Source organism: Hyla sarda, chromosome 4, assembly GCF_029499605.1.
Source record: "Hyla sarda isolate aHylSar1 chromosome 4, aHylSar1.hap1, whole genome shotgun sequence".
Taxonomy (NCBI): Eukaryota; Metazoa; Chordata; class Amphibia; order Anura; family Hylidae; genus Hyla; species Hyla sarda.
The window spans coordinates 306,326,862-306,354,333 of record NC_079192.1 but is presented as its reverse complement, the minus strand read 5'-3'; the positions used below and the strand labels follow the sequence as shown (position 1 = coordinate 306,354,333).

The 27,472-nt window shown below is 42.5% G+C and overlaps 1 protein-coding gene across 3 annotated transcripts in view; it reads right to left on the bottom strand.

Annotated features, from left to right (window-relative positions):
• Positions 1-27,472, bottom strand: part of SH3TC2 (SH3 domain and tetratricopeptide repeats 2) — a 211,493-nt gene that overhangs the window by 118,432 nt on the left and 65,589 nt on the right. For 2 of the 3 annotated variants that reach the window (XM_056574764.1, XM_056574766.1), the window contains exons 2-3: positions 20,116-20,326; positions 19,296-19,469 (exon numbers count right to left, since the gene is read on the bottom strand). In XM_056574764.1, the coding sequence (XP_056430739.1) occupies positions 19,296-19,469; positions 20,116-20,197 (256 nt within the window). In that variant the 5' untranslated portion in view covers positions 20,198-20,326. The remainder of the gene's footprint in view (positions 1-19,295; positions 19,470-20,115; positions 20,327-27,472) is intronic. The other variant, XM_056574765.1, reaches the window with a different exon arrangement.

Here is a 27,472-nt window from a genome sequence, read left to right as displayed (position 1 = left end):
AATTTGTCACAAAAAATTTGCACGAGTCCATCACAAAGCCCTTCTCCGAAAGAAGAGAGGCTCCCCAACATAACCACCCTTCCCTTCTGGGCCAAAAGGCACCTGCAAGGGTCCAGGTTCAATTTCCCTTTTCACTGAAGCTACTAGAGGTCCACAAATGCTCCCAGCTTTAACCTGCAGAGACATATACAAATGGCATCCCTGCCCATGCAGAGGACACCCGGGGGTTACAAGTTACGCAGTTTGCATAACTTCCATTGACTTAAAGGGGTACTCCGGTGGAAAGCTATTTTTTTTTTTTAATCAACTGGTGTCAGAAATTTAAACAGATTTGTAAATTACTTCTATTAAAATATCTTAATCCTTTCAGTACGTATTAGCTGCTGAATACTACAGAGGAAATTATTTTCTTTTGGAACACAGAGCTCTCAGCAGACAACACGAGCACAGTGCTCTCTGCTGACATCTCTGTCCATTTTAAGAACTGTCCAGAGTAGGAGAAAATCCCCATAGCAAACATATGCTGCTCTGGTCAGTTCCTAAAATTGACAGAGATGTCAGCAGGGAGCACTGTGCTCGTGATTCAGCAGAGAGCACTGTGTTTCAAAAAGAAAATAAAATCCTCTGCAGTGTTCAGCAGCTAATAAGTACTGGAAGGAATAAGATTTTTTAATAGAAGTGATTTACAAATCTGTTTACCTTTCTGGCACCAGTTGATTTAAAAAAAAAAAAAAAAATGTTTCCACCGGAGTACCCCTTTAATGGGAGTTGCATAAAAAGTGTATCAGCATTAGCCATGCTGTATGTGTAAATTGGGAGCTACAGAAACAGCATAACTAGTGGTGATACACTGTTCACACAACTCTCATAAACCTCTATGGGAGTTATGTAAAAGATGGAGGGGAGTTGGGGTAGCAACGCAGATATGTCTTACTATAAATCTTTACTTGTAATTACTACCAGTAGTAGTAGGATAATTGTAACTATTTATAAATACTGCTTCACAGCTCAGATAACCAGGACAAAGGCATTTGACATATTGAAGTTATATTGGCAAATAATCATTATGGCAAACTAGAATAGTAACAAATGTCTGCTGTAAGGTGACTGTCCTACTGTACTTTGACCTGAGCCTCCTGCCGCTCCCTGTGTGGAGTTCATTAGAGCTGAGATATCTGGACCTGCTCCTCTCCAGCCACCCTTGAAGTATGAACTTTAAAACGTGGTTAAATATAAACTTGACAAACATGTCAAAAACAAAAGCAGGTATTTACAACCAGCATTCTTTCACAAATGGATAACTACAAATGCAAAGTCCTCAAATGAACTATCATTTGAAATGTTCCTAGTTTCAATGAAGGAAAATATGGATTTTATTAAAGACAAGAGGCGAGTATTATAGTGCATATCTTTTTTTACTGGCTCAAACTATCAGCAAAGAGTTAAAGGAGTATTCCAGGAATTTTTTTTTATTTGACTGTGCTACAGGGGCTGTAAAGTTAGTGTAGTTCATAATATAATGTCTGTACCTGTGTGTGATGGTTTTCTCACAATTCTTCTGTGATTTTCTCCCCAATATTTATTTTTAACAAACAGCATACAAAATAGCCCCACAAGTAGGATGGGCACCAAATTGAAAAATGTTAATTTCCGCTTTGAGGGTAATGTTCCTGTCTAGACAGAAATGAGAAAAGTCTTTGGCGATATCCGCTAGGAGCTTTGATTTTTTTTCCTCCTAGACAATTGACATATTGCTCTGCTGAAATATTGTCCATCCTTAGAAGAATGCAGCAGTGAGATCTGTCTTTCGCGAAGCTCTTGAGGGCGAATGACCCGGCCAAGAGTTCCAGACAGTTGATGTGAAGAGAAGATTCTTCTACTGACCATTTGCCTCTGGTGGAAGAAGGACCACAGCGTGCCCCAACCAAGGCGACTCGCATACATCTCTATTATGGTCTGAAACAGGATTGAATATAGATTGAATATATTTGCTCAATCAAGCTCAATTTCTTGGCAAGCAAACTCAGAAGAGCAGAATGGGTGTTGATGGTAAAACCCAGAAATTCTACCTCCTTTGAAGGGGTTAATATGGATTTCTATAGATTGATCAAAAATGTAAATTTTTACAGAAGACACAGAGTCCGATGCATGTGAGTTTGAATTTGGGAATAAGATTGGGCCATGATGAGGATGTCGTCAAGGTAGATTATGAGACAAACTCCTCTGCTCCATAGAGAGACAATTACCGGTTTCAAGAGTTTGGTGAAGCACCAAGGGGCTGAGGATAGACCGAAAGGTAGACAGGTGAATTGCCATTTTTGGCCTTCCCAAAGAAATTGAAGGTAAGGTTGGTGAATGGGAACTGTAAGATAAGCATCCTTGAGGTCTATCTTGACCAGCCAATCTTCTGTGATCAAGAGATCTCTTAAAAGATGGATGCCCTCCATCTTGAAGTGTTGTTATTTGACATAGGAGTTTAGAAACTTAAAATGTATTACTGGTCTGTAGTTGTCATCTTTCTTTTCTACTAGAAAGAGGTTGCTTAGGAAAGCATCTCCGAAGACACTAGAGTGTGATCTAACTTTGAAAAGATTATTGGTTGAGGGGGATGAAATTGAACTTGAAGATTTAGGAAGTCTATCTGATAGCCTGAGATTGTGTTCAGAATTAGAGATGAGCGAATTAAAAAAAAAAATTTGATTTGGCAGATTTGCTGAATTTCCCCCAAAAATGTGTTTCGGTCCGAAATTAATTGCAGGGAATTGCTATTAAAAATGGCTATTTATGGCCTACAGAGAGCCTCATTAGGGATGTAGAACACTTTGCCTTGCTGTAACACGCATAGGGTGTGTGCTGGGTTAGTGAAATAATACTGTTATTCAGTATGACATGCAGATCAGAGGCGTCGCTATTAGAATCACTGTCGCAGAGCGGCACAATGACAAAGCCTAGAGGTGGCATATGAGGAGACCATATAGTGGCTGAATGACACAGCGTGGAGATGGCGGCAGCATGAGGAGACCATATAGTGGCTGAATGACACAGCCAGGAGATGGCGGCAGCATGAGGAGACCATATAGTGGCTGAATGACCCAGTGTGGAGGTGGCAGCAGCATGAGGAGACCATATAGTGGCTGAATGACCCAGTGTGGAGGTGGCAGCAGCATGAGGAGACCATATAGTGCCTGAATGACACAGTGTGGAGGTGGTGGCAGCATGAGGAGACCATATAGTGGCTGAATGACACAGCGTTGAGGTGGCGGCAGCATGAGGAGACCATATAGTGGCTGAATGACACAGCGTGAAGTTGGCGGCAGCATGAGGAGCCAACATAGTGGCTGAATGACACAACCTGGAGTTTGCGGCAGCATGAGGAGTACATATAGTGGCTGAATGACACAGCCTGGAGTTGGCGGCAGCATGAGGAAAACATATAGTGGCTGAATGACACAGCCTGGAGGTGGCGGAAGCATAAGGAGACCTTATATTAGCTGAATGACACAGCCTGGAGGTGGCAGCAGCATGAGGGGAACATATGGTGGCAGTATGAGACAGCCTGGAGCTGGCATCAGCATGAGGAGAACATATGGTGGCAGAATGAGACAGTCTGGAGGTGGCTGCAGGAGCATCAGGAGTCCTGAAAGTGACCCGGTGACAGAGTGGGGCGGTGGTTGGCAATAACAGTACCCGGTGACGAAGGTGGGTGATGGACCCCCAATTTTTTTTTAAATCAAACAAAAGGAAAGATGTGCAAAAAACACCATGTGCCACCTACACCACCAAGTATTGATGTGATGCAAAGACCTCTAAAAGGTGGAAGGGAACAACGTATGGTCCATTGTAACGGGTTGGGGTAAAAACTTCCCCTATTTGCCCTACTCTTGCATTATTAATTTCCTTCTTGGCAAGTGTTACTCGCCCTTAAAAGGGCAGCCCCGAACTACTAGCCGGGCAGGACAGCTTTTCCAGGGCAAACTCTGCTAGTTGCTGCCACAAATCAAGTTTGGCTTCCCAAAAGTCCAGTGGATCTTCAAGGTGTGTTGGGTGTCAAGGTATGCCACCACCTGCTGGTTCAGGTCCTGCTCATGGTCTACCTGCTGCTGAGTTGCTTCACTATGCAGAATGTAACAATGGGTGCAGTGAGCATTTACACCCCACTGGTGTTTGACAGATCTTTGGAACAGTGGGCTGTGCAAATGAAAAATAAAATTTTTCATTTTCATGGATCACTGTTACAAAAATCTGTCAGACACCTGTGGAGCATAAATGCTCATTGCACCCCTTATTACATTCCGTGAGGGGTGTAGTTTCCAAAATGGGGTCACATGTGGGGGGTTCCACTGTTCTGGCACCATGGGGGCTTTGTAAATGCACATGGCCTTCAATTCCAGCCAAATTCTCTCTCCAAAAGCCCAATGGCGCTCTTTCTCTTCTGAGCCCTGTAGTGCACAGCAGAGCACTTTACATCCAGATATGGGGTATTTATATACTCAGAAGAAATGGTGTTATAAATTTTGAGGGACCTTTTTCCTATTACCACTTGTGAAAATGAAAAATGTTCGGATAACACCAGCATTTTTGTGAAAAACACCTGTGGGGTGTTAAGGCTCACTGTACCTCTAGTTACATTCCATGAGGGGTGTAGTTTTTTTTTTTGTGTTTATGCCAGAACCGCTGTGACGATCAGCCACCCCTGTGCAAATCACCTCAAATGTACATGGTGCTCTCACTCCTGAGCCTTGTTGCATGCCTACAGAGCTTTTTACGTCCACATACTGTATGGGGTATTTCTGGGGTCTTTTTTTCCTTTTACCTCTTGTGAAAATTAAAAGTATGGGGCAACACCAGCATGTTAGTGTAAAAAATTACATTTTTTTACAATAACATGCTGGAGTAGACCCCAACTTTACCTTTTTATAAGGGGAGAAAGGAGAAAAAGCCCCCCAAACCTTGTTAGGCAATTTCTCCCAAGTACGGAAATACCTCATATATGGCCCTAAACTGTTGCCTTGAAATACGACAGGGCTCCACCAGTGATTCCTAAACAGGGTGCCTCCACCTGCTGCAAAACTCCCAGCATGCCTGGACAGTGAAGTTGTTGTTTTGCAACAGCTGGAGGCTCCATTTACGAAACACTGCCGCAACAGATGTTTTTTATTTTTATTGGGGGGGGGGGGTAGTGTAGTGTTTTTAGGGTACATTCACACGGGCGGGGGTTCACAGTGAGTTTTCCGCTAGGAGTTTGAGCTGCAGCGGAAAATTTGGTTTACACCCCCACCCATGTGAATTTACCCTGTGGGGGGGGGGGGGGGGGGCAAACCTCCATCTGTTTCAAAACTACAACTCCCAGCATGCCCTTTGGCTGTCCATGCATGCTGGGGGTTGTAGTTATAGTTATGCAACAGCTGGAGGCACACTGGTTGCAAAATACTGAGAGTTTGTTACTTAACTCAGTGTTTTGAAACCAGTGTGCCTCCAGCTGTTACAAAACTACAACTCCCACCATGTATGGTCTATCAGTGCATGCTGGGAGTTGTAGTTTGCAACAGCTAGAAGCACACTGGTTGTGAAACACTGAGTTAGGTAACAAACTCTGTGGTTTGCAACCAGTGTGCTTTCAGCTGTTGCAAAAACTACTTTCAGCATGCAGTAACAGCTGAAGGGCATGCTGGGACTTATAGTTATTCAACAGCTGGAGCCATACTACTAACACTCCCAGCATGCTGTTTGGCTGTCCGTGCATGCTGGGGGTTGTAGTTATGCAATAGCTGGAGGCACACTGGTTGCATAACAAAGAGTTTGTTACTTAACTCAGTGTTTCCCAACCAGTGTGCTTCCAGCTGTTGCAAAACTACAACTCCCAGCATGCCCAGACAGCCGAAGGACATGTTGGGAGTTGTAGTTATGCAACAACTGGAGGAGAACAGTTTGTAGTGGTGTCCAAACTGTAGCCCTCCAGATGTTGCAAAACTTCAACTCCAAGCATGCCCAGACTGTCCAGGCATGCTGGGAGTTGTAGTTCTGCAACATCTGAAGGGCCAGATGTTGCAGAACTACAACTCCCAGCATGCCATATGTGACCCTAAATTGTTGCCTTGAAATACGACAGGACCCTGAAGTGAGAGAGCGCCATGCGCATTTGTGGCCTGAATTAGGGATTTGTATAGGGACGGACATGGCAGTGTTCCCCAAACAGGGTGCCTCCAGCTGTTGCAAAACTCCCAGCATGCCTGGATAGTCAATGGCTGTCCGGCAATACTGGAAGTTATTTTGCAACAGCTGAAGGCTCCATTTTGGAAGCACTGCCGCATGAGACGTTTTAAATTTTTATTGGGGGACAGTGTAAGAATGTGTATATGTAGTGTTTTACCCTTTATTTTGTGTAAGTGTAGATGTAGTGTAATGTAGTGTTTTTAGGGTACATTCACACGGGCGGGGATTCACAGCGAGTTTCCCGCTGGGAGTTTGAGCTGCAGCTCAAACTTAAAGCGAGAAACTCGCTGTAAACCCCTGCCTGTGTGACTGTACCCTGTACATTCACATGGGCAGGGGCTAACCTTCAACTACAACTCCCAGTATGCAATGACAGACCGTGCATGCTGGGAGTTGTAGTAATGCAACAGCTGGAGGCACACTGGTTGGGAAACACTAAGACTACCGCAGTGTTTCCGCACCAGTGTGCCTCCAGCTGTTGCAAAACTACAACTCCCAGCATGCATGGTCTGTCAATGGTTGGGAAACACTGAGTTAGGAAGCAGACAATGTTTCCCAACCAGTGTGCCTCCAGTTTTTGCAAAAGTACAACTCCCAGCATGACCAGAGAGCCAAAGGACATTCTGGTAGTTGTAGTTTTGCAACATCTGGCCCTTCAGATGTTGCCGAACTACAAAGCTCAGCATGCTTAGAAAGTCTTGGCATGCTAGGAGTTGTAGTTTTGCAACATCTGGAAGTGCAGTTTGGAGACCACTATACAGTGGTCTCCAAACTGTAGCCCTCAAGATGTTGCAAAACTACAACTCCCAGCATGCCCAGACAGCCTTTGGCTATCTGGACATGCTGGGAGTTGTAGTTGTGAAACTACAATGCAGCAGTGAAGATCACTTACTAGATCTTCACTGCTGAGTCTGTCTCTGCCACTGCCGCCTGCATTCTGCTGCCGCCGGTCCCCCACTGTCTGCCGCCGGTAACTGCTGCCGCTGCCATCTTTACCCAGACTTCCAGGGACGGGCAGAGCGGGGATCTCAACTTTGACCCCCCCCCCCCCGCCCCAGCCCTGTAGAGACACAGTGATCAAGGAATGCAGCACCCACCATAAATGTACGGCGCTGTGCGCAAAGTGACACTTTGCAGCGCCGTACATTTATGTCGCTCGTCGTTAAGGGGTTAAAACAGTATTTGTCTACAACAACCGCCGGTGTGCACTTTTACCTGGCCTTTCACAGAATCTAGGCCCTTAAGACTTTAGCAGGAACAAAATGGTACACCACTTAGATGTACGCACAGGTTACACTTAATAGAGCACAATATGCTTTTAGTGCTCTGCTCACCCTAACTGGCTTGCTACAATTAGCTTTTCAGTTGTTGTACACACCAGTGCTGCAGCTTGGGTACTACACCCAAAATTGCTAATTTTCTCTCTCAATCTCACTCCCTTCCCTATCAGTGCTTCCAGGCTGGATTTGGGCTTGGGGAGAATCGCTGCTGTAAAAAGCTTTTCTGTGCAACACCCTGCTCTCTGTCCCTCTCTCTCTCTCTGCAATAGAATGCTGATGTGACTGGGAGGTGAATCGCTGCTGTAAAAATGCTTTTCTGTGCAACACACACTGCTGTCTGTCCCTCCCTCTCTTTAATTTAATGCTGATGTGACTGGCTGCAAGATGGCTGCCGATTATATAGGGCTGTGACATCACAGGGGTGGCTTGCTGCTGATAGGATGCATGCTGCATGTGATTCAGGATCATCCTGCAGATCCTTGTTCCCGCCTTTCCAAGATTCCTTGCTCCATATCCTCACATGTAGTTCTGCCATTTTAGATGCCCTGGAGCCTGGACCGCACTAAATAGAGGTTAGTGAAGCGATTCACGCAATCGAATCACGGGGATATTCGCATTCGTTACGAATTGAATTTTTCCTGAAATTCGTAACAAATTCGGATTCGTCAGATTCTATTCGCTCATCCCTTTTCAGAATCCAAGCATCGGATGTAATTGTAACCCAAGCTTCGAAAAAATGCTTGAGTCTTCCCCCTAATGGAATGTGGGAAGAAAAGGGGGTTGAAACACCTGCCTGCGGAAGCACGTGATCTGCGGTATCCTCGATGACCTCGAGCCTTCCAGGGTCTACCCCTTGAGGGGAAGAAAGGAATAGTCTGGTATGAGGTGGATCCCTGCTGGGACCTGTCGTACTGAGAGGGACCTTGTTAGGGACGGGGGGGGGGGGGATGTAACTCTGCCTATATCAATGGGGAAGGGGGGGTTGTAACTCTCCTTTTACCAATGGGGAAGAGGGGGGGGAACTCTGCATATACCTATGGGGAAAGGAGGGGGGGTAACTCTGCCTTTACCTATGGGAAAAAAGGGGTTTAACTCTGCCTATACCTATGGGGAACGGGGAGGGGGGGTTGACTCTGCCTATACCTATGGGGAAAGGGGGTGGGGGGACTCTTCTGCCTATATCTAAGGAGAAAAGGGGGTTAACTCTGTTCCTATACATATTGGGAAGGGGGTTTAACTCTGCTACCTATGACTATGGGGAAGGTTGGGGGCTAACTCTGCTACCTTTGGGGAAGGGGGGGTTAACCCTGCTGCCTATACCTACAGGGAAGGGGGGCTACCTAACTTTATACCTGGATGCCTAACTGCTTACCTACACACCCAGCTACCTAACTATGTACATACCTGGCCTTCATACATAGCTGCCTAACTACCTAGCTGACCCCCTACCTACCTAACTTGTCACCTACCTACATATCTGGCTTCCTGATCTACCTACCTAGTTACCTATTTACCTGGCTACCTACCTACCTGCCCTTTTATTGTGCAGGACACCAAGGAGGGCATTATTACAGTATGTGGGCCTATAGATGGAAAAATTATCCATATGGTGCTGTATATAATTTGTGTTGCTCGTGAATATTCGCAATGGGAATTTTATTCGCAAATATCGCATATTCGCGAATTCTCGAATATAGCACTATATATTCGTAATTACGAATATTCGTTTTTTTTTCACAGTACACATCACAGTGATCACCCCTCTCTGCTTCCAGCTTGTGTGGTGTAAAGAAGGCTCTAATACTACTGTGTGAGACTGGCGCGCGAATTTTCGCATATGCGAATTTTCGCTTATGCTAATTTTTGTATATGCTAATTTTCGCATATGCGAAAATAAAACGAGAATATTACGAATATGAGAATATTCGCGAATATATGACAAGCGCATAGGAATATTAGTTTATTGTGTGGTGGAATATATTTACTCCTTGTATACCAGTATTATTGGTCATGAAAATTACGTTAAAGTGTTTCTTACATATATAAATTTTTGTTTATTGTGTGTGGGGGATTTGGGTGGAATAGGGGTGTGGCAGAAGATTGACGAGCTGCAGAGCCTAGCAGGGGCCCTTGCCTTTTTTTGGTCTGAGGGCCCCGAGTGTTGTCATTCCGCCCCTGGGGGGGAGGGGATGTAATTAAGGGGGGGAGGAGGGGGTGTAATTAAAGGGGGGGGGAGGGAGGGGGGTGTAATTAAGAGGGGGTGCCAAACAAAGGGTCCGCCCCGGGTGCCAAATGCTCTAGGTATGCCCCTGGGCAACAGGAAGATGCTGCATCTTCCGACAAATCCAGAATCTTGGTCAGGGGCCCCAAAAGATCCAAAAATGTGTCCTGGCAATATTTAAATGATCTTTCCACACCTTTAGTGGGATTCTTGACCAACTTCTGCAGATATTTAATCAAAATCGAGTTTGGGAAGCCTTGTTAGGGAGAGTCGGCCTTGGACACTCCGCCTTACCTTAAGTTTACTCTTAGCCGCTTTGTCAATAGGCTTTCTAAGCCAAGCGCATAGGAATTAAGATATTTGTGGGTGAGGTACCCATTCCCCTATGCGAGGATGCTTTATCTGCTCTTGGTTGAAAAAAGGGTTCCCCTTTACTGTCCAAAATGACTCTATCAGAATTTTTTAGTTGTCGACTAAGTGTCGTCATAATAATCAGAGATATCTTCGTACTCCGAATCTGAGGAACCATGGCCATTAGACTCCTCTGAGGAATCATTAGAAGAGGGAGTATTGTAAGAATCTAGTTTAAGCCTATCAGAGGTTCTCTTAACCCGCTTTGTAAGTACTTCCTTGCGGGATGAGGGTTTGGGGTGCAATAGCTGAATATCTTTTGGCACACTACCTTTAATAGGAGCAGGCCAATTTTTTGGAGGCAGGGGGATTGGTTGAACAAAAGTGTCTCTTTTTTGGACACTTACCAGATTTCTTAAAGGGGTATTACAGGAAAAAAAAACGTTTTTTTATATATATCAACTGGCTCCAGAAAGTTAAACAGATTTGTAAATTACTTCTATTAACCCCTTAAGGACGCAGCCCATTTGGGCCTTAAGGATGCAGAAAATTTTATTTTTACTTTTCATTTTTTCCTCCTCGCCTTCAAAAAATCCTAACTCTATTATATTTTCATCCACAGACTAGTATGAGGGCTTGTTTTTTACGCGACCAGTTGTCCATTGTAATGCCATCACTCACTTTACTATAAAATGTATGGTGCAACCAAAAAAATACTATTTGTGTGGGGAAATTAAAAAGAAAACCGCAATTTTGCTAATTTTGGAAGGTTTCGTTTTCACGCCGTACAATTTATGGTGAAAGTGACATGTGTTCTTTATTCTTTGGGTCAATACGATTAAAATGATACCCGTGATAACATACTTTTCTATTACTGTTGCACTTTAAAAAAAAAATCACAAACTTTTTAACCAAATTGGTACGTTTAAGATCCCTCTATTTTGAAGACCTATAACCAGTGGCGTACTAAGGGGGGGGGGGCGGGGGGCAGCCCGACCCGGGTGCCGCACACAAGGGGGGTGCCAGGGGCGGACTGACCCGCCGCAGCCGCCGCCGCCACCACTACTGAGGATCCGGCACACTTGTCCCAGATCCCCAGCAGACAGCGGTGCCTTCTCCTGTATGCGCGATACACGCACATACAGGAGAAGGCATCCCCTCTGTGTGAGTCGCATCTGCAGCTACACAGAGGAGACGTGACCTCCGCCCCCACGCAGCATGCAGTACAGGCGCCGATGACGTCACTCATCAGCGCCTGTACTGTGGAGGGGAGAAAACGCGGGCCCTGCAGCTGAGGAGATCGCTGGGATATCAGGTGAGCATCCTTTTTTTATTTATTTTTCTCAACTCTGCATACACCTATGGAGAAGGGGAGGGGGGGGAGGGTTACTCTACATATACCTATGGGGGAGGGGGGGTTACTCTACAAATACATATAGGGGAGGAGGGGGGGTTACTCTACATATACCTATGGGGGAGGGGGGGTTTCTCTACATATATACCTTTAGGGGAGGAGGGGGTATTACTCTACATATACCTATAGGGGAGGAGGGGGGGTTACTCTACATATACCTATGGGGGAGGGGGGGTTACTCTACATATATACCTATAGGGGAGGAGGGGGGGTTACTCTACATATACCTATAGGGGAGGAGGGGGGGGTTACTCTACATATACCTATGGGGGAGGGGGGATGTTACTCTACATATATACCTATAGGGGAGGAGGGGGGGGTTACTCTACATATACCTATGGGGGAGGGGGGTTACTCTACATATACCTATAGGGGAGGAGGGGGGGTTACTCTACATATACCTATAGGGGAGGAGGGGGGGTTACTCTACATATACCTATGGGGGAGGGGGGTTACTCTACATATACCTATAGGGGAGGGGGGGTTACTCTCTACATATACCTATGGGGAAGGGGAGGGGGGGTTACTCTACATATACATATGGGAAAGAGGGGGGTGTAACTGCATATACCTATGGGAAAGGGGGGGTGTAACTGCATATACCTATGGAAAAGGGGGGGTGTATCTGCATATACCTATGGGAAAGGGGGGGTGTAACTGCATATACCTATGGGAAAGAGGGGGGGATGTAACTGCATATACCTATGTGATTGAGTGGGGGGGAGTGTAACTGCATATACCTATGGGAAAGAGGGGGGTGTAACTGCATATACCTATGGGAAAGAGGGGGGTGTAACTGCATATGCCTATGGGAAAGAGGGGGGGTGTACCTGCTTATACCTATGGGAAAGAGGGGGGGGGGGGAGGTAACTCTGCCTATACCTATGGGGAAAGGGGAGGAAAGGGGGAGGGTAACTGCCTATACCAATGGGGAAGAGGGGGGTAACTCTGCCTATACCAATTGGGAAGAGGGGGGGGGGGAATCTGCCTATACCTATGGGAAAAAAGGGGTTTAACTCTGCCTATACCTATGGGAAACGGGGGGAGTTTTTTTTTTTTTTAACTCTGCCTATACCTACGGGGAAAGGGGGTGGGGGGGACTCTGCTGCCTATACCTAAGGAGAAAGGGGGTTTAACTCTGCTGCCTATACCTACAGGGAAGGGGGGCTACCTAACTTTATACCTGGATGCCTAACTACTTACCTGCATACCCAGCTACCTAACTATGTACATACCTGGCCTTCATACATGGCTGCCTAACTACCTAGCTAGCCCCCTACCTACCTAACTTGTCACCTACCTACATATCTGGCTGCCTGATCTACCTACCTAGTTACCTATTTACCTGGCTACCTACCTACCTGCCCGTTTACTGTGCAGAACACCAAGGAGGGAATTATTACAGTTTGTCGGCCTATAGATGGAAAGATTTTGTAGAGGAGGGCACTGGAAAAAGTCTGACATGTTTTTCCTGCAGATGTTAAAAGATCCACATGGCGGTCTTATCCAGACGGAGAAGAAAAGGAAAGAGGACGCCGCTGATCAGAATATACGTAATTGTGAGTCCCAAAATGTAACTGTAATCGCTTATTTGGTATACACATCCTGTGTACAGCTAATACCTACAATTTCTAGTGACTACTACTTAATTCAAGTATACAGTTAGTACAGCAAGCCTGTGAGGTATCCTGCATCCCAGTTGCCTCTAGAGAAACTGCATAACTATGAAGACTGTTCCATAAGAAGTTTAAGTAAAAGTTCCAGTTATTTGCACAATTCCTGCTGTGGACATTCCTTTATTACCTGCCGTTTCTGGGTTGGTTGTCGGCAGCGCCTTATACAGAAAACAACAACATTCCTGCGTCATGACTAATCAGGGGTTAATAACACCTTGCCCCACAGGGTTAATACCACCAGACCCTGCTACACCATTGCAACACCCCAGACACCACATAACCCCAACCCCTGAAGCAATGGCAAGGATTACACAATACCCGTCATGTTATGTTTTGTTATAGGTAAGTTAAGGTCTTTGGGCTTGGAAACTTTAGTTTGTAACTGGATTGAACACTGGCTGAATTACATGACCTCTTAATCTCCCACAACTCATAAGGATTGCTGAATATTTTCCAGTAAAATATAAAGAAAAAAAGTTTTAGTAAATCATAAGAAAAAGTATGAATTGCTGAAAGTAAAACAAACAGGTTGTGGTCCAACATCAAGTATCATTGCCACTTGCCACACAAATATTTTGGTGCCACTTGTTATTGCTGCTTGAAGTTCTCTATCAGAATGGAGCATTAGTGCTAACACTATTTGTTTACTGGAAAGGGAAACTGACAGCAGCGTCACCCATATATACCTGAATATACAGGTAGACCGTGCAGGTGACCTTGTTTATAACATTTCTTAACGGGTAAAAAGGGGCGGTAGAAAGCATTGCACATAGAGCAGTCTGAGTAAATATTAGGAGATGGAGGGGGTTAAACAGTCAGGGGGTGTATTTAGCATATACGCTCCTCAATGTACAACATTCATACCCCTGACTGTTCAATCCCGACCATCACCATTATTATAATAAAGTTCACGTCTATCTGGCTATTCCCTGAACAGTCACAAACTATAACTCCACATATTTCAGAAAGAAAAGGGTGTATGAAGAAAGTGTAAAAAGGTTTTTGACTATTTAACTCCTGGAGGAAACGCGACATACATGTACATCTATGCCCTGGTACTTAGTGCATAGCGACAGCCAGAACCTTATGGATAATGGTCACACTCATGTCATGATCATCATTCACAGGAAGATATTTTCTTTTTTAATTTCCTTTCTGCCTGACCACAGTGCTCTCTGCTGACACCTCTGTCCATTTTAGGAACTGTCCAGAGCAGGATATGTTTTCTATGGGGATTTGCTCCTACTCTGGACAGATCCTAAAATGGACAGAGGTGACAGCAGAAAGCACTGTTGTCAGGCAGAAAGGAAATTCGAAAAGAAAAGAACTTCCTGTGCATGATACAGCAGCTGATAAGTGCTTGAAGGATTAAGATTTTTTTTTTAAAGAAGTAATTAACAAAAATGTTTTCCAGTGGAGTACCCCTATAAGACTGCCTGGAAGACAGAGCACATCAGTATGGTGCCCCCCCCCCCCCCACAAGAATACTTTCATACTTTCAATTATGTTAAATTAACAAGCCTTCACCCAGGACTTGTGGAAGAGTGAAATAAGCCCAGGCATTTTAGACTAAGCAGCCCATTTTTTTTTATTTTTTTTTGGGGGGGGGAGGAGTGGAAGCAACACTGTTTCAATCGGCAGAATCCAACCCCCTGTACTGTCCTCCTCCAGATCCCTAAGTCCCCAGACCCATCTTTCCCCACCTACCTTCAGACCCGTAAGGGTTTGTCCACAGTGCGGACATTTAGCGGGCTAGATGTCTGCTTGCAGCAGGCCATACCAGAGTCATCGGTGCTAGGACGCATGGCGTCTCATAGATGCTATTGAAGTCCGGCAGAATTCCACCAAAAAATAAACATGTTCATTCTTTCGGTGTAATTATGCAGTGTGCACAAAGCAGCAGAATCCCATTGAAAACAATTGGACTCTGCTGCAAGAGGATTTCCACTGGCGGAATGTCTGTAGTGTGGACAAGCCCTAAGTCCCCATAGACCCCTTAGTCCTCCTCCACACCCAGACCCTAAGTCCCCCCAGACTCCTCTGCTCCCCCAGATCCTTAAGACCTCCTCCAGACTCCGGCCCACAGACCCCTCCTCTCCCAAGTCCTCCTTTAGACCCCTAGGCCCCCAGCCCTCTGTCCTTCTCCTACACACTCTGCCCCCAGTTCCCTCTTTCTTTCTTCACACTCTTCCCCCAGACCCCCCCCCCCCCCCAGCAGGCCCCTCTGTCCTCTTCTGCTCCACTCTGCTCCCCCCCCTCAACTAGTAAAGAACTGGAGGCTCAGTGGGCTGCAGCTCTTTGTGGCAGCGCTCTGGGTTTGGGTTTCCCTCCTGCTCAAAGTGGAGCAGCCAGCCTGCCCTGGCTGTATGAGGTGCCGGAGGACTGGCCCAGAGCCAGACCCCCTTCAGCATGGCATTTATTTCATATATATATATATATATATATATATATATATATATATATATATATATATACACACACACGAGAAATTTTCAGCACCACTTATCCAATGTCCAGTGTGGTGCCAGCACCCCGGACTTGATCAAGGTCCCATTAATAGTAGAAGAAAACAACGGCACAGCACTCTCAAAAGTAGTGAAAAAAAATAAGTTGTGGATTTATTGGCTCACATCACAACAGCAATGTTTCAGTCCTACTATAGGACCATTTTCAAGCTTGAAAATGGTTCTATAGTAGAACTGAAACGTTTCTGCTGTTATGTGAACCCTACTGTTTTTTGAGAGAGCTGTCCCATTGTTTTGTTATATATATATATATATATATATATATATATATATATAAAAGAAATGATAAAGTCTGGCGTCAGGGCCTCCTTGTTCTACTTGGTGCATGGGACAGGTGCTCCAACAGCACCAATGTTAATCCGGCCCTGCTCACAGCTCAATTGTGGGGGTCTGATGAGTGATGATGGGGGCCAGAGGTCTCCTTAACACCAAAATTAGTAAGCAGCATGCACATTCTTCTCCAATACACATCAGTTTAGGACTGATGTATAAGATATCCGTCTTCAAGGGTTTGTCTATGCTTTAACCTGTTAAGGACCAAGGATGTACCGGTACATCCTGAGTCTGCTCCCGTTCTATATCGCGGGGCCACGCGTTCAGGACCGGCACCTAGCAACGGCCGGGACCCGTGGCTAATAGCGCGCGGCACTGTTCGCGGTGCCACGCGCTATTAACTCTTTAGACGCGGCATTCAAAGTTGATCGATGCATCTAAACTGAAACGAAACTACCCCCGGCTAGCTCAGCGGGCTGTTCGGGATCGCAGCGGTAAAATCACGGCATCCCGAACAGCTGTAGAACAGCAGAAGGGTCCCTTACCTTGCCTCTTGTTGTCCGATCACCGAATGATTGCTCAAAGCCAGTGATCCAGGCACGAGCAGTCAAGCGGCAGAATCATTGATCAATGGTTTCCTATGAGAAACTATTGATCAATGTAAAAGATCAGTGTGTGCAGTGTTATAGCTCCCTATGGGAGCTATAACATTGCAAAAAAAAAGTGAAAAAAAAGTTAATAAAGATCATTTAACTCCTTCCCTAATATAAGTTTTAATCACCCCCTTTTCCCATTTAAAAACAAAAACAGTGTAAATAAAAATAAATATAAACATATGTGGTATCGCCGCATGCAGAAATGTCCAAATTATAAAAATATATTGTTAATTAAACCGCACGGTCAATGGCGTACGCGCAAAAAATTTCCACAGTCCAAAATAGTGTATTTTCGGTCACTTTTTATATCATAAAAAAATGAATAAAAAGAAATAAAAAAGTCCAATCAATATAAAAATGGTACCACTAAAAACTTCAGATCACGGCGCAAATAAATTAGCCCTCATACCGATCTATACACAAAAAATAAAAAAGTTATAGGGGTCAGAAGGTGACAATTTTAAACATATAAATTTTCCTGCATGTAGTTATGATTTTTTCCAGAAGTACGACAAAATCAAACCTATATAAGTATGGTATCATTTTAATTGTATGGACCTACAGAATAAAAATAAGGTGTAATTTTTACCAAAAAATTTACTGCGTAGAAACGGAAGCCCCAAAAAGTTTCAAAATTGTGTTTTTTCTTCAATTTTGTCGCACAATTATTTTTTTTCCGTTTCGTCGTAGATTGTTGGGTAAAATGACTGATGTCATTACAAAGAAGAATTGGTGGTGCAAAAAATAAGCCATCATATGGATTTTTAGGTGAAAAATTTAAAGAGTTATGATTTTTTAAAGGTAAGGAGGAAAAAATTTAAGTGCCAAAGCGGAAAAAACCCTGGTCCTTAAGGGGTTAAAAACTAACAGCTGGAAATGTTATAAAATAGAAAAAAAAACATTCTTTAAAGTCTATGGGCACATTTGTCTGATTTTTTATTTTTGATATGTTTTATGAATGCTAAATATAGCAATAGGGGGTTATATACCAGCTCACATATAAGACAAGAGAGAGAAAAATCTTAGAGGACAGCTCATACAAGCTGAAAAGCAACAGAAAAGTAGATAAATGGCAGTCTCCATAAGATAATCATCATTCTCTGTGTACAAATACTGAGATAAAACATAGTTCATACAGCCAGCTGCTCAGTATGTAGAAGCAAACATTTTGATAAAGACCTAAGTAGATGTTTTTATCATGGCTGCTGGACCAGTGGCATAGGAATGTAACAGGTGGGTAATGAAAATACCAGAAACCTCTTTAATAAATCTGCCCCACAGTTTTTCTGATTTAAGTTCTATAGAGAATGCATTTCCTCCTTTTTGAGCCTGTTTTAATCAGATGGTCTAATGAAGGACTGAAAACATTTACCATAAATCTGATCTGCTGGAATAATGGGGGGGGGGGGGGGGTGGAATTCATACTGTATTGTGGAAAAAGAAGTATGTGCAAAACTACATATAAGGGTTGGGAGCCTATTCTTTCCATCATGAAAATAACCAAAGTGCAATGATTTTCCAGTCAAGTTTACTAAATGTTGCACATTTTAAATTCTTCTGAATGATGTCCCCTTTTCAAAACACATCTAAAACTATTAAATTAGATGTCAAAAGTTTTCTAAAACAAATAATACATTTGGTGCATACCTTGTATTTCACTTTCTGTCAAAATTCTGGTGGTTTTTGGTTTCCCCTAATGTGCGCACAGTCTGATGCTAGCATATATTCAGGCTGGTACACAAGTACTGACCACACTTTAGTTCTGCTGGAGACTAACCACCAGGGTTAGAGATAATATACCACCAGACCTACTATACCCAAGGTGTCAGCGAGGAAGATCGTTGTTCATTCATCTGCTATAACCTTATTCTTTTGTTTAATGGTTTCATACAATCTGTGAATCGCATGCTATGATTTCAGAGATTTCCCTATGTTAATGCAAATTTGATTGGTTCCCATCCCTGATATTAACATGATTTGGACTGGAAAAAAGGGTAGTAAAAAAGAAGCTTAGTGGACCATGAGGGCAATGTGTGAGCATATCCTTTTTTATTCGATATGATAATCTATTGTAGAAACCATCTAAATTATCTTCCTTGCAGTTATTACTTTCTGGACAGAAATAGTCCATGGGACAGCGTGCTGTCTACCATCTCTGTACTTAGCATTCACTACAATGTGGTGTTAACTGGAAGAAGCAGTACATCCATTTCTCTTGTAAAATTTAAAGCCACATGCTGCATCCTCAACAATAAAACAAAAACAAGAACATTCTTAATTGGAAACAGTATACATCTGAATTGAGAAACACCCTTTTTCATATATTAAATAGCTTTTAGGATACTTGCTTGGTGTTTTATTATACTGACCTAAATAAACCAACTACTTACAATTTCATTCTAAATGCAGGTTTCTTATAACAAAGCAATGCATATTGATTCTTAAAGATACAGCAGGTCATTTGACTTGAAAAATCTGCTAACAATCAATACAATCAATGCTAAATGTTACCATTTAAATAATAAGTTATGTTTAATAAATATTTCAGCAATTGAATTACTTGAAAAAGTTTTCCAACAGTAATGAAAAAACAAACCTTATAAACTTGAGAGCTATCTACAGTTCAGAAATAAACTCTGGTTTCCAGTGGCTTCCTATAATGGTCAACATTAGGCATTGCACTTACCAAACTCTGAGGCACATCTTTGTAGAGCTGTCCAAAGGGAGTGTGTTCGTCCTTTTGGATGGTAATTATTATACCAAGATGATCTGCTGTTGGCATTCCTGGCAAACTGGTACAATATATCCATACATCTCTGATCTTCCATTTCCACTTGGTATTTTTCTGAAATATTATGAACTAGCAAGCATTCAAGGTTGCGTCATGGTTTCATGCAAAAGACTGAAAGCATCTCAATGCCTAAGAGTTATTCCCATATCTAGAACGCATTAAATATTAAAGCAGATCAATAGCACTACTCCCAGGTAGGTAGAATTCAGCAATGGATGTCATCATTGGTCATAGCTTCCATTTACTGTACAGTGGTCCTAATGTACAACATCTTAGCGTAACAGTGAACTAGAAAATGTAGACTAACCAGACCTGTAAGGCAGGAAGTTGGGCAGATGGAATGAGTACAATAGGAACAGCAAAACAAACAGATTTAAGATTGTTCTGCTGTCTGCAAGATCTATTTTGCACAGTATTCTGAAGCCCATGCTGACTGGCGAAGGTCATCATATTAGAATGTAGACATTGAAACAAGTGTGTTTTGTATACAAAAAAAGTACACAGAAATTGTTAAGCCTTGAATACAAGAAGCAAGTGAGTTCAGACCTAAACAAATCTACCTCTGTCCCCTATGCAGACATTGCTGTGAATTTATCAAGCATTTACATGTCTTTTGGTGTGTTTAAAAAAAGGCGCAAATTTGGCGCATTAATGGTTTGGTGACTATGTGAGCCATTATGTCCTGAAATGATTCTTGATGAACGTGCTTACTTACTCAACATTTTTGCCCTAAAGGTGTTTAAGTTTAGATAAAGCTTGCCAGGCCAGTCTGACCAGTTCACTCTCCGCAAAGTCATCTGTAAGCTGTATGGTGCCAATTCTGTAGCAAATGGCAGAAAAGAGGAAAAGGCCTGCCAAAGTATTCTGCTATTCAGCCTGAAGAAATTCCAGACAGGAACCTGTTCATGTCATGCAACCTCACAAATCTGAAACAGGGAGGAAGAGGAAAGAATAGGAAAGTTATTTTTAGATGTCAATCTCTACTGGTAGTGTGTGTGCTTTGTAATAACAAAAAGACACTTAAAAAATAGGAAAAAAAATGTTATGGCTCAGACCAAAAAACATGAATATGTTATTATAAAGATAGGAGTTACGGCAACAAAGATTACTGGAAAATACCAAAGATTCCTTATTACATATTTTATGTACCTCATATTGTGTAAGTGATATGGATAATCATTATAATTTTGATTACTGATCAATATATATATATATATATATATATATATATATATATATTAAAAATAGATATATATGCCAATATGCTGCAGAAAAACATTATTTTCCTTATTAGATATATAAGCTTGCTATTTGTTTGTAACCAAGAAGATGAAGACCTTGGAACGAGGCCAAAAGAAGCAAAGATAAGAAGTAGGAGACAAAATATTTGAAGAAATATAGACTGTGCAGAAAGGCAGATATATCCAAAATTTTCTGGCAGAATAGGGGGAGGGCAACATCTGTGAACTACGGCCAAGAAAGAAATGAATGTTTAATATGCTAATATATACAGACGCAATACTCAAATAGCCAATCAAAATATAACATGATGATTTTGACGTGATAACTAACCTCCCCTTTTTGTCAAATGTAAAAACCAATGTACTTCCATGTAATGAACAGAACTCCTTGGGACAGTTCCTTAGCCAGTATGCTGAGAAGGAGTTTTATACCAACATCTTGTCTGGTGTTTATTTCTTGTGTCGACACTCAGCAGTATACAGCAGCAGTCACTCACAGTTTAAGCCCTAACCAGCAGCCATCCTTGACATAAGTATTACAGGGAGTATTACATTCTTTATAAATGTATTCATATCACTGTAATACAAATGCAGTACTTTCTTTTATGTACAAAATATATACATATTTTTTATATTTGTTAAACTTTGTAGATTGCTATAACCAACCTTTTAGGGCAAACAGGGCACTTTTGATTCAGCCCAAATGTTTTTCTCCCAAAGGGAATCTAACATTATTCTAGTAAATTTGCTTCTCTTTACATCACTTTAACACTATTTCGTTTTGTAGGCTTTTCTAGTATTCAGTAATTATTTATTGATTATTTTCTTATTCAAAGTTTTATTGAATTTTTTTTGCAAGAAAAACAATAGAAGGGGATACAGAAATAAAAAAGGGGAAGGGAAATAGAGAAGGGGTATACAATAACCAGAACAACAATGGTTCCACAATGAAAACACATGAATGCAAATCACTCGGTGGTTATACCAAAACACAGGTAAAAGATGACATTCAGATAAAAAAAAGTACCTGTGAGATAAGTCTAATTAGATCTCCTGCAGGAAACCTAAGAATAAGAGTACAGACCAAACTTAACCCATTGATGATGAAGCCCATTTTGACATCAAAAGGGTACTCCAGTGGAAAACAATATATTTTAAATCAATTGGTGACAGAAAGTTATACAGATTTGTAAATTACTTGTATTAAAAAAAATCTCTATCCTTCCAGTACTGATCAGCTGCTGTATACTACAGAGGAAGTTATTTTCTTTTTGAATTTATTTTCTGTCTGACCACAGTGCTGTCTGCTGACACCTCTGTCCATGTCAGGAACTGTCCAGAACAGGATAGGTTTGCTATGGAGATTTGTTCCTGCTCTGGACAGTTCCTGACATGGACAGATTTGTCAGCAGAGAGCAATGTGGTCAGACAGTAAAGAAATTCAAAAAGGAAAGAACTTCTTGTGGGTCATACAGCAGCTGATAAGTACCGGAAGGATTAAGATTTTTTTAATAGAAGTAATTTACAAATCTGTATAATTTTCTGGTACCAGTTAATTTAAAATAAATAGTTTTCCACCGGAGTACCCCTTTGAGGACCAGGCCATTTTTTGCAAATCTGACCTCTTTCATATATACATTAATAACTCTGTGACACTTTTACTCATGAATTTGATTCCAAGATTGTTTTTACGTGATATATTCTACTTTATGTTGGTGGTAAATTTTTGTTGATCATTTTTAATCTGGTGAAAAATTTGCTGGTGGCACACGGTGGCACAAGCTGGAGGCACACGGGTTGGGAAACAGTTAGGTAACAAACCATAACTCAGTTTTCCCCTACCAGTGTGCCCCCAGCTGTTGCAAAACTACAACTCCTAGGATGCACTGACAGCCAAAGGGCATGCTGGGGGTTGTAGTTATGCAACAGCTGAAGGGGCTCAGTTTGGAGACTACCGTACAGTGGTCTCCAAACTGTGGCCCTCAAGATGTTGCAAAACTACAACTCCCAGCATGCCAGGACTGTCTGGGTATGCTGGGAATTGTAGTTTTGCAACATCTGGAGGGCCAGATGTTTCAGAACTACAGAGCCCAGCATGCCTGGTTTGTCTCAGCATGCTGAGAGTTGTAGTTTTGCAACATCTAGAAGGCCATAGTTTGGAGACCACAGCTCAGTAGTCTCCAAGATGTGGCCTTCCAGATGTTGCAAAACTACTACTCCAAGCATGACTAGACAGCCAAAGTCTGTCTTGGCATGCTGGGAGTTGTAGTTTTGCAACCTCTAGCGGGCCACAGAAGTTCACTCACCAACTGCCGCCTGCACAAATCGCCGACTCTGCCTTGCCAGCAGATCTGCCTGCGGCTGTCTGCCTGCAGTCATCCTCCGACTGCAGCCCTCCCTGCCCCCCCCCCCATCTTTCCCCGCTCTGCCAGGACTAGAAATAGGTCCCGCGATGTGCCGGTCAGTCCTGACCGGCCAATCGCAGGGGATAGGAGGAGGTGGCACCCCTGCCACCTCACTCCTACTCTTCAGGGTGATTGGTGCTGTCTCGGATCCAGCGCCAATCACCCTGATTTTCCAGGCCCTCGGGTAACCACTGACCCGATTGGCCTGAAAAAGCTGTGATTTGCAGATTAGAATTGAAAGGTACAGGTTCGCCCTTGATCCTTAAGTACCAGGGAGCAAGGGCGTACTTGTATGCCAATGGTCCTCAAGAAGTTAAAGATGAAAAACCTTCTATAAAATACAGCATAATAAACTACTGCAAACTAAAAGAAAATAGAAAAGTAAGAATCTGGTGTGAATTAAAAGCTAGGCATGCCCTAACAAAGAAAAACAAGGAGAAAAATAATTTATTGATTCTTTTATCCTAGTATTGGAACCTATAAGTCAATCCTTATGAAATGACTGGGTATTGTCTTTGTTAGTATGCTATATATTATTGTCTACATGTCCTGTACAAAATTATAGTATAGTGTGGTGAAACATAAGAAGGTACAATACTTGTCTGCTGATAAACTTCTGATCTCTATGAAGTATGTTATGAAATTTACATGGATGGGGCACCTATACATATCCATATCAAAAACAACAAGGCTCTAGTTTCACAGTAGAGATGCATAGAGATACTGACTTGTTTGTATGTTTTTGTAACCTTTATGTAAATGTGGTGTATTACTGGAGTGATGCACAGTTCGTGATGCCAGAGTAGCTTAATCACCGTGCTCCAAGGTTTAGGCAGTTCTCCTGGGCTAAGCGCTGGGGACAAGAATGACCACAGATGCAGAGTTACAGAAAACTTTTACTGAGGCAGAAATTGTGGTAATATCCTTTACAGTGCACATTATAGCAGGGGAAGTGCAAAGTAACCCTGTGGAGCATATTGCCTTGCTGGGACTTGTAGCATTTTTACACTGAACTGGATTTTAGTTTCTGTAGACTTTATACTTCTACTTTTAAGCTTTGGACTTGTGACTTGAGACCATCCACACTGACTTAAGACTGACTATTGTAATTCCCCCAGAGCTTTAGGCTTACCACCAGACAAGGACTATAGACTATCCGAGACTGCAGACTGGACCTGTACGGTGGGGTGCTTGTAGATGCATGGTTACAGACTTTTGACTTCTCCTCAGGTCTCCTTCAGATTACCACATACTTCTCCTAACTCCTCTCCTCACTGTACCTCAGCTTTCCTCCAACTACTACTTTGACTAGCTCCTCCCCCCTACACTACTTAACCCCTTAAGGACGCAGGACGTAAATGTACATCCTGGTGAGGTGGTACTTAACGCACCAGGACGTACATTTACGTCCTATGCATAACCGCGGGCATCGGAGCGATGCCCGTGTCATGCGCGGCTGATCCCGGCTGCTGATCGCAGCCAGGGACCCGCCGGCAATGGCCGACGCCCGCGATCTCGCGGGCGTCCGCCATTAACCCCTCAGGTGCCGGGATCAATACAGATCCCGGCATCTGCGGCAGTTCGCGATTTGAATGAATGATCGGATCGCCCGCAGCGCTGCTGCGGGGATCCGATCATTCATAACGCCGCACGGAGGTCCCCTCTCCTTCCTCCGTGCGGCTCCCGGCGTCTTCTGCTCTGGTCTGTGATCGAGCAGACCAGAGCAGGAGATGACCGATAATACTGATCTGTTCTATGTCCTATACATAGAACAGATCAGTATTAGCAATCATGGTATTGCTATGAATAGTCCCCTATGGGGACTATTCAAGTGTAAAAAAAAATTTAAAAAAATGTAAAAGTAAAAGTAAAAAAAAGTGAAAAATCCCCTCCCCCAATAAAAAAGTAAAACGTCCGTTTTTTCCTATTTTACCCCCAAAAAGCGTAAAAAACATTTTTTATAGACATATTTGGTATCGCCGGGTGCGTAAATGTCCGAACTATTAAAATAAAATGTTAATGATCCCGTACGGTGAACGGCGTGAACGAAAAAAAAAAAAAGTCCAAAATTCCTACTTTTGTAATGCATTTTATTAAAAAAAAAATTATAAAAAATTAATTAAAAGTTTTTCATATGCAAATGTGGTATAAAAAAAAAGTACAGATCATGGCGCAAAAAATGAGCCCCCATACCGCCGCTTATACGGAAAAATAAAAAAGTTAGAGGTCATCAAAATAAAGGGATTATAAACGTACTAATTTGGTTAAAAAGTTTGTGATTTTTTTTAAGCGCAACAATAATATAAATGTAATAATGGGTATCATTTTAATTGTATTGACCCTCAGAATAAAGAACACACGTCATTTTTACCATAAATTGTACGGCGTGAAAACGAAACCTTTCAAAATGAGCAAAATTGCGTTTTTCGTTTTAATTTCCCCACAAAAATAGTGTTTTTTGGTTGCGCCATACATTTTATGATATAATGAGTGATGTCATTACAAAGGACAACTGGTCGCGCAAAAAACAAGCCCTCATACTAGTCTGTGGATGAAAATATAAAAGAGTTATGATTTTTAGAAGGCGAGGAGGAAAAAATGAAAACGTAAAAATTAAATTGTCTGAGTCCTTAAGGCCAAAATACGCTGAGTCCTTAAGGGGTTAAATACTAAGGTAGGGGGCTCCTCATTGGGCATCAGGTTCACATGGTTTACTCTGCATGACATCACTAAAAGGTAAAGTTACACTGATAATCATGTGCATAATGCGAAAGCACAAGATAACAAAATACAATATATTCTGGAGTAGTGGGCCCATAACAGTGTCATTGGAAGTGCCTGAGGCAACATTTACCTGACAGACAACATCCTATACTTGGTCACCACATAAACATTTAAAGAAGAAGAAAAAACACATACTCATATGGTAGGGTGCAGCCACATCTCCATTCACTCTCTGGCCGCCAGGAGAGTATGAAAACTACCTGCTGCGATATCCCTGCCATACCCCATTAATTTCAGTGACTCTGTTTGGCTCATTTTCTGACCCTCTCTGGCTTTTGACCCACACTAGAAACCACAGTAGACCACGGTTTTCAGAATATGATTGGAAAATGAGCCAACCAGAGTCCCTAGCTGATTCCAGTTGGCTTATTGAAATTAATGGGGTGCAGCACGGGTCTGGCAGGGACACGGCAGCAGGAAGCTTTGAAATTCTCCCACCAGATCTGGCTGCAGGAGAATGGAAACAAACTGTAAATGCAGCCTTATTGAGAAATTGGTGTTATTAAATATGGAAGATACAGAAATAAGATTGGGAGCCAAGTGGGGACAGGGAACCGTGTACCTGAATACAATCTGCCCATGACATTGTGGGATAAGCTGGTTGGTGCTTTATATATTTTAAGAAAACTTTGTTTCACTATATACTGTTTTACTATCAATATTTGCTTGTGATGACTTGCTAACAAATAAGCAGACAGAGCTAAAACAATAATCAGATGTAAATAGATGTTATAGGTAACCAACAGATTGTCTATTGAGTTTGTAACATGATACACAGGACGAAGAAGAAAGAATAGAAGAGGAAATGTTCTGCATAATTATAATGTAGAAATAATGCATGTCAGCAAGCTTTCCTAGCCCTGCTTGGTGCTAAAATACACATGCATTACTTGTCTGCTTATCAAGCATCTTCTTCTAAAGGCATCTTCTGACATATCCTTGGTGGGGGTCCATTAGCTGTGGCCTCCACCAGCTACTAGAATAAGTTTACCAATATTGTCTCTTCATTTCATACACATTGTTGTTCTATTTACTTCTAAGGCTGGGTTCACACCACATTTTGTTAAATACGGTTCCCGTATACGGCTGGGAGGAGGGGGCGGGGCTTAATTGCGGCGCCCGCATTCAGCCGTATTCGGGAACCGTATTTAATGTATGTCTATGAGCCGACCGGAGTGAACCGCAGCCTCCGGTCGGCTTCGTTTTCGGCCGTATGCGGTTTCCCGACCGTAGGCAAAAACGTGGTCGGCTCATAGACATACGGGAACCGTATTTAACAAAACGTGGTGTGAACCCAGCCTAATGGAAACCAGTCATCTCAGCTTGTGAAAGCTGTCATAGCATAGTTTGCATTGTAGCAAAAAATTTTTACATTTTTTCTGTACACAGATATAAAATATAAACATTTTCCAACATTTTCCAACATTCCAACATTCCAACATTTTGTACCCCATAACTGATTATTACATCAACATATTACCAAGGCTATGATCACACACTGTGCTAACTTTTTAAAAACTCACAGGCAGGTTTACCATTGCTGATAATAGTATCAACAATTTATTGACACATAAAATAATATAAACAGCTACAGTTGCAATGATTGCAACTGTAGTTGTTTTTATTATTTTGTATGTCAATA